The following is an 8241-nucleotide window of genomic DNA, read 5'->3' on the forward strand; positions in this document are numbered from 1 at the left end:
CAAAGGTTATTTCAACCTGGAGTATGCCGCATGTCAACTACTGGCAGTTTCTACATAGAGTTTTTCTTGCAGTGGGGTCTGCACCAATGGTCCGCTGCGACCAGCAGCTCACTCGAAGCTGCAGGACACACAGGTGCTCCACCAGCCCCCCTCCCATCAGCTACCCATCCAGCCATGTTTTTCTGTCCACAGTACAGAAAGCACAAGTTTTGGGACGCGCGTCAGGTTTCTTCTTCCTTGCAAAGGGGCACCTTTCATCTGCTTCGGTCATTGTTGTGTCCAAGAGAACACAAACAGTGTGTGTGTGTGTGGGGGGGGGGGGGGTGAAGTGGAATTCAGATTTCAAAGGCACACGGCCCGCAACGGAACGGAAGCCGGTGCACCAACAACGCCCGGCCCCCTCTGCGTCTCCTGGAGTCACACACGCCCGACTCCCCTCCTCCTCCAGGGGCACCAAAGAGAAAAAGAAAAAAGAAGGAAAGAGAGGAGCAAAAGGTCGAAGAGAATACACACACACGAGCAAGGAGAAGGGGAGGAAAGGGCAGAGAGATAAGTTACGAAGAAGCGGTGTTGTTGGTGGCGGTATTCCCATTGTATCCTCCTCCTCCTCCTCCTCCTCCAGCAAACGCCTGTCCCCCTCCACCGCCCTGCTGCTGCTGCTGCTGGCCAGAGGAGGAAGGATTACCAGGTTGGGAAGGAGGAGGAACGCCGGGGCCTGGGGGCCCGCCTCCTGCGGCAGCCGAGGAAGGAGCCGGCGCCGCCGCAGAAGTCGCCGTGGAAGCCGAGCTATTCGGCGGATGCGACTGTTGCTGGTTCCCGCTGTTATTCGAATGTCCGCCGCCGCCGCCGCCGCCGCCGCCAGAGTTTCCCCTCCCTCTGCCCGCGCCGCCGCCCATATGACCTGGGCCGACGGTGGGCGAGGGGCCGTTAGAGTGGTGGTGGCCGGGATGGTGGCCGTGGCCGCTGCTGTGGCTGTTGTGGTGGTGGTGCCCGCCGCCGTGGTGTCCTCCATGGCCGTGTCCGTGTCCGTGGCCGCCGCCGTGTCCTCCTCCTCCTCCGTGCGGCCCGCCGTGCCCGCCTTCGCCTGAGGGCGGGTACATCTGTGGGGGCGGATACATGGCTCCCGGAGGCCCATCTGTATAGAGAAAGAAAAGCATCATCGTCAATTTTAGAAGGCCCACTCCAACCACTCTGAATCCGGGATCACTTACGGCCAGGCATCCCGCCCATCTGAGGACTGCCGTTATAGTGCACTGGCGGTCCGCCGTTCGCGTTTCCCGGTCCTCCGGCGGAGTTATGAGTCTGAGAAGGATGGATAGATCCGGGCGGGTATCCTTGCATCTGCGGGACGAAGGGGGGCCCGGCAGGGTTTCCGGGGACGCCGACGACGGGGGGCGGGCCCGCGGGGTATCCTCCGGGGCCGGGGCCAGGCATGTTGACGGGCACGGGGGGGCCGTAGCCCAGGGTAGCGGCGGCAGGCCCGGTGCTGCCATGCGATTGGCGGTAGGAGCCGTTGTTGTAGGAGAGTGGCGATTGCTGTTGTTGGGGATGATGTTGGGGGTGGTACATGTACGGCGGCATCGGCGGCGGGAGGTGGTGTGGATGGGGCTGCTGCTGTTGCTGTTGTTGCTGCTGGCTCATCGCGGGGCCGTTGTGGGCCATGTATCCACCCGGGCCGCCCGAGCCTGGCGGCCCGCCTCCTCCCATCATCATCCCGGGCCCGTTGGCCACGTGCGAGTTCCCGCCTCCGGGGACCATGTGCCCACCATTCATCGGCCCAGACATCCCATCATCGTCGGCCATCATCTGCGGCACAACGTTCGGAGGGGGTGGGGGATGGTGCGAGTAGTGTGGTTGCTGGGAATGCTGCATGTGCATCGGGGGCGTCATCATGTGTCCGACCTGAGAGTGGGGTGGATGTCCTCCGAGTCCGTGATTACCGTGCGGCTGGGGATGTTGTTGATGGACGTGATGATGGATTGGTTGTTGTTGTTGCTGCTGTTGTTGTTGATGCTGATGCTGAGGCTGTTGGTGATGCTGGTGATGAGACATGGGATGGTGCATCGAGTGGGGCATGAAATGGGCATGATGATGTGGTGGCGGAAGACTGGCGCCGAATATTTGGCGATACGATTTTCCAGTGAAGCTCCAGGCAGGTCCGACTGAAGAAGCTTCAGGCACGCTACCGCTCTTGAATGGAGTGAACTCTTCCTTGACGTGGATCGACGAGGAGCCCTTCTTGATGGGCGCGTGGCCAAAGAATGGATTGGGCGGTCCGGTCGGTCCATTCTCACCGGCTTTCCTTCCGGGCATGGCGGTGGAGGTGCTGGGACTCGCAGGACCCTTGTTCTTGGTACCTGGGATCTAGGTAATCGTAAATCATCATTAGTGAAACTGATTATATATATTTTTTAAAAAAAACGTGATGGGCTAACCGGACTGAAAGTCTTGGCTGCAGGATTGAAAGCGGCCACTTTGATGGATGCCTTGGGATCTTTGGCGGTGGGATCGTTTGACGTTCCTTTCGGTTTGAACGGAGGAATAGGAGGGAGGTTAGCAAACCGACTGGCAAGTTTGCTTTGCTGGGTGACTGGTTTGCTCTCGCCCTTTTTGTCGGTTGAAGAAGTGGATGGATTATTATTATTGGTGGCTTGGTTCCGAGGCTTGAAGGGAGGGATCGGGGCAAGAGGTCCCAATTTCTTGAGGCCGATTGCGATCGAAGGGTTGACCGGTGGTTTGGCGTGGGTATTTGCGATCAGTCGTCCGCCCTGGTGGGAAGGAATGTTGGTGACGATATGCAGGTTTGATGGGTTGAGAGGTTTGCTCATGTGGCGAGCATGGTTTTTGTCTGCCAGGGAGGCGACTGCAGATGCCCGTCGACCGGCTTCATCCGATGCTGCTACTTGTTGTTTGGTCGTCGGATCTTGCTTGGCAGCAGTAGCAGCAGGTGGAGGAGGAGGGGCCGTCGGATTCGTAGCAGTTGTAGATGGAGCGGGTTTTTTGATGATCGGTTCGAGATCCTTGGGAAATGCCATGGGTAACTTGAATGAGGTACTGAACGCTCGTAGATCGGCCAGTCTGGACTCCTTCTCCTTCTTCAGCAGGTCTTTCTTCTTCTGCTGGAGTCGCTCCTTCTCATCGGAAACGAATGCCTTGAATCTCGGTGCGACTTCCTCAGGTTGCTTGCTCAGTTTGGAAGGCATGCGTCCGAGGGGCTTTCCGGGGAAAGGATGGCTGGGTAGATTGACGGCCATATGGGATGAAGCGGGCTTGGAAGGGCCCTGGGCTTGGGAGATCTTCGAGTTGAGTGTTTCCTTGGGCGTGTTTGAGGATTTGGAGGGGGGGATCGGTTTGGGCTCGGCTTGAGAAGGTGGTTCAGGCATGGATGCGGTGATCTTCATGTTCTGGGGTTGTTTGGAGGCAGCAGTAGAGGAGGGTGGTTGTAGTGTGCCCCGATTGGCTGCCGCCCCCTTCCGAGCTCCTGGTGGTACGTATGCGCCCTCGCTTCGAATGACAGCGCCATACCTGTAGAGGTGAAGTAGAGTTATAAAAAAAAAAAAAAAAAGACGTTCGAAAGTTAGAGTGGTGGTGATCACTTACTTGTCTTCTTCATCCATCCCACTATCATCGACCACTGCCCCGCCTCGCTCTTCTTGTACGTGGGGGTTAGCCGAGCTGGAGGCCATGATCTCTCTAGCGAGTGCCTCAGCCTTGCGTTCTCTCTCTTTGAAATCTTTTCCGGAGCGATCGAGTTTGGTGGTATAGATCTCTTCATCAAAGTCGGTTCGGGTGCCGAAGAGTTTCTCGTTAGCCTCGAACTGGTCCCATGGTTTGTCGAAGGTCCTTCGGCTGTTGGAGGATGGGTTGAGTTCGGTTCCCTTTGGGAAGAGCGAGTCTTCGAGTCCGTTCATCAGTTCGTGTTCGCTGAGAGCTTGTTGTTGTTGTTGTTGTTGCTGGTTTGGGGCGGCGGTGGGGGAGGAGCCATCGGGTACCCAGGTTTGGAGTTCTTTCTCTCTGATGATCGGTTGGCCGTTTGCGTCTAGCTTGGCGTAGGCCAGCGTTTCCGAGTCTGTCTTGAAGGCGGCTGTGCCAGGCTTGTTGGCCGTACCAGCGCCGATGGCGCTGAGCTGGTTGAGGTCGATATCCTCTGCGACGACCTGGACGAGTTCCTTGGCGAGGATGATCAGAGTGTTTTTGACGATCGGGGGAGGTGATCGGTTTTGGGGAGGGGTTGCGTTGGAGGTGGAGGGGATGGGCAGTTCGACTGCCCGTTTGAGGGTGATGCATAGTTCGGTTTCGGTCATTGCCGAGGAGAGGAAGCCTTGGAAGCGCTGGCCGGATTTTGTGGTGGCGGTGACGGTGACACCCTGGTATGGATAGAGATAGTGAGATGAGTATGTCGGGTGATAGTGAGTGAGTGAGTGAGTGAGTGGCTTACGACGAGGCTCATGATGAACCAGACCATGCGATCGTGCATGGCTTTGAGTACCAGTTTTTCTTCGTTGGCGGCCGCGGCTGGATGGAAGTGTTGCTGCTGCTGCTGCTGCTGCTGCTGCTGCTGCTGTTGGGCTGGGTTGAATGAGGATGTGGATGAGGCTGCTGATGAGGATGGTGGGGGTGGCTGGCCGTTGATGAAGTGTGGTGGTGGTGCTGGGGCTGATGAGTTGCGCCATGCGTTGTTGTTGTTGGTCCATGCTCTGTTGATGTTGTTCTTTTTGATCGGTCCGATTGAGTTGCTTTTGTTGAGATGTGGCTGTTGTGGGTGTGGGTGTGGGTGTGGGTTGTGGTGGTGGTGGTGGTTTGGTTTTGGTTTGTGGTGGGCTGGGGGTGGTTGTTGTTGTTGTTGTTGTGGGTTTGAGGATGCCATGGTTGAGGATGGGTTTGTTGTGTGTTATTTTTTTATGGTCAAGCTGAAGGGGCTTTAAGTGAGAAGCGAGCGAAGTGGTGGTCATGGATCAGTGCGGTCATGATCCGAATCCGATCGACAGTGCAACCCCCCGGGGGAACTGCCTCATTATGTAACCAACCCAACATAACCATCTTCTTGACTTATCCCAAACCAATACCCATGACACCGCATCCGTAGCTGACAGTCAACCGATACAACCATAGCTAGAAAAAGTCGTCAAAGCACATATTTCTTTCTTTTTTCTGGTCCACTACATACTTTGCTGAACACTTTTTGGAGCTTGCGGGCTTACAAACAGCCTGTACCATGCAAGCTTCACTCCAAGTCTGCCTGGACACAGTGGAGAGCTGGTACATAATGCTCCTACAGAAATCAAGAAACCTCCAAAAAACCTTAACTGTCTCCCTTCAACATCTCCAACTTGCTTTCCAACAATAAAAGGGCCTTCAACCTTGCATCTGAAGAACCTGCCGGCGCACCCGGGGCAGGTATGTACCTGGCACCGGTTGGGGGGTACCCCCCGCACCCGGCTCGCACCAGGGTGCCGGATGCCTGTTTTTTGGAAAAAAGCAGTGCAGCACCCGGGCACCTCTCACACCCGGGTGATGTGGCAGATTCTTTACTTGCATCTTAAAAACTCCCAGCTTCCTCTGATATTACACATGACACACCCTACATACATACACTGATCAACTTGTATCACAACATACAACTAGTTGGATAAATCAATTTATATGCGGAGAAACAGAGAGAAAGTGAAGAGAAAGAAGGCCATCACTTCAACCTACATAGCACAGGAATTAGTCTGAGGCCTTGTAAGGGTTCTGTGAACCCTCACTGAAGACGACAAAGAACGGGCGCAGATGACGAGGCGAGAGCCGTTTGAGTTCTAGTTCCAAACGGTGTAACTAGTATTTCAAAGTCTAGTCGAGAGAGATCAGATCTCTACTCAACTAGGGGAGAGCGGGGTCGAGTCTATGTATGAGTCTTGCAGGGGGGTTAGGGTTAGGTGATCCCGTAACCCCTCGTGTGAAGACCCAATGTTGCGGGGGTCTTCACAATCTCCCCCCCTATAAAAAGGAGGGAGCGGTCGGCTGAGGTTGAGTGCGAGTGGGGCGGTTGAGGATAAGGAACAGGGGGGTGCCGGAGGGGGTGTGTCGAGTGAAGTGTGTATTTATAGGAAGTTGAGGCCGCTGATCGTTGAGGAGCTGGTTTTTCATGGATGCCTACGCCTCCGTCAGCTTTGCCGGTGTTAGGTTGTTTGAAGGCTTGTGGAACAGGGGTCGGCTGAGTCGGGGTTGGGGAGTTAAAACAGACTAGGTATGTAGGAATAGAGGAGTGTAAGGGAATGAATATTGAGGATCCCAAGTGGGATTGCTGGTACCGGGTTGGCAATGGTGGTCGTTGATAGGGGGGTTGTGGTTTACACACTACAGGGGCAGGGGCGCGTAAGCGTCTCCCTGCATGAAAGAAATGGATGGCGCGGGGGGGGGAGAGTGTGTGGCGGGTTGAGACGTACTTGTCGTCTACCTCCGCTGTGGTGGGGTTGTCTAAGAACTCAAGGAGTCCCTCATGATATCCCAATTGCGAGGCGTCGGCCATTTGCACGTTGGCCAGTGAAAGAGTCTCGGCGGTTACCGGGGTATCTTTGGTGTCCGAGGGTTCCGAATCTTCTCTGTCGCGTTCAATGAAGCTTAGCGGATCGTCCCCATAGTTAAGTGCTTCGGCTTCCATGTGTCCTTCAATCATGGCGACGGCGGATATGCCAGCTTCATCAAGAGCTGGGGCCTCTACACTCGCTGCGGCCACTCCTGCTGGTTGTCCCGTTGCTTTGCCAGCGGATGAAGTCGATGGTCCTTGGGCGTTCTTCCAGGCTCGGGGGGCGACGTAGTTCGCCGGTTTCGGTGGGACCACAAAGGAGGGTGGAATGAAGATGCGTCGTTCTTGGGGCCCCGGGCATGCGCCGGCTAAGTTTCCACAGTGTTTCTTGCAGAAATGGCATTTGCCAACCGAGTCGAGGTACGAGAAAAGTCTCCAGAGATAGGCTTTGGGGTCCAGTTGGTTCAATGTGTTGGTGGCCAATGTGGTCGGTCCTCGGCCGGTGGAAGGTCTAGGGTGTGGAAGGGTGGCATAAAACCCATTTGTGCGGCTTTCAAATTCGGTATAACTGAAATTCTGGGCTGCAAGGAGTTGAAAGTCCTTGACCTTAGATTTAAGAGTGTTTGGCAATCCAAACATAACGAATTCGGCGAGGTCGAAATCGGAGATGGAGTCTTTTTCAAAGTTGACTAAACTTTGCAGAGTGCGGGCGCGTCCGCTGAATTCCATGAAGGATTTGGAGTTCGACATCTCGAGGTGTTGAATGGTTTGGCGGAGCTCTGTGCGCCAGTCCTCGGGCAGGCAGAACTTGAATAAGCAGCTCCTGAATTTGTCCCAGGTCTTGCCCTCATACAAAGCCGATACATTGGCGTAGTAGGATAGAAGATTAGTCTCGGAGATCAGTGCGCCAAGGATCAAGCGTTTATCGTCCGAATGGGAGACGTTGCGGGTGGAGAAGAAAATTTTTACTCCTCGCATCCAGGTGAGGAATGGCTCAACCGCTTGGAAAGGACCTTTGAATTGGGGGCCGTCTGAGGTCGATGCGCCCGTCTGCCTGTGTGGCAGAGATTTGGGATTGTTCCGGTCTATTGACGCTGTTCTTGGCGATTTCTTCCAGGAGTGAGAGTTTCTCAGCGTCGATGCGGCGTTGCTCGTCGAACCTGTTGTTGTCGAGTCGACGTTGTTCATCGATGGAAGCAATCCGTTTGGCATTGATGCGGCGTTGCTCCATGAACCTCTTGTTGTCCAGTCTTTGCTGCTCCTTGATAGCGGCGAGCCGTTTGGCATCAAGACGGCGTTGCTCCTCTGCTCGGGCCTGCGCTCGCTCGGCCTGGAATTGGGCCGCTTGAAACTGTACAGCGGTATTCTTCTGAATCGTCAAAAGGGCCTTAAAGGCTTCAGTGATGCTCATCTCGCCTTCTAACCCCTGGTCCATTGAGTCTGGGGGGTTGGGTGGGGGCTGTGAGTTTGAGCCTCCTGGCGGCTGGTGTTGCATGGCGGCGTGAGTCTGCGGTGGTGAGCAGGGGAGAGGGACCGAAATAGGGTTCGTCGTAGTTAACGCAGCGTCAAGGCGAGCTCGGCGGCGAGCTGCTCGGAGGATTTCCTCGGGGTCCGTAATGGGCAGGAGGGGCTCGGTGTTTGTGTTTCGGGTTGTCATGGGCCTGTCCGGCCGTTGCGATAGAAGAGGGAACGATCTGAGGGAAGATTGATGAGTTGGGAGCCAAGCGCCCACG

At 55.6% G+C, this 8241-nt stretch overlaps 1 protein-coding gene across 1 annotated transcript; it reads right to left on the minus strand.

Moving 5' to 3' along the window:
* Nucleotides 1–1203: 1203 nt before the first annotated feature.
* PtA15_7A67 (uncharacterized protein) lies at nt 1204–4477 on the minus strand (the record flags this gene model as incomplete). The annotated part of the gene is made up of 6 exons (XM_053171311.1): nt 1204–1536; nt 1645–1902; nt 2164–2364; nt 2436–3525; nt 3601–4367; nt 4439–4477. The coding sequence occupies 6 exons, from the start codon at nt 4475–4477 to the stop codon at nt 1204–1206; spliced, it is 2688 nt and encodes an 895-aa protein (XP_053021896.1).
* Nucleotides 4478–8241: the final 3764 nt, after the last annotated feature.

This window comes from Puccinia triticina, chromosome 7A (genome assembly GCF_026914185.1).
Source record: "Puccinia triticina chromosome 7A, complete sequence".
NCBI classification, from domain to species: Eukaryota; Fungi; Basidiomycota; class Pucciniomycetes; order Pucciniales; family Pucciniaceae; genus Puccinia; species Puccinia triticina.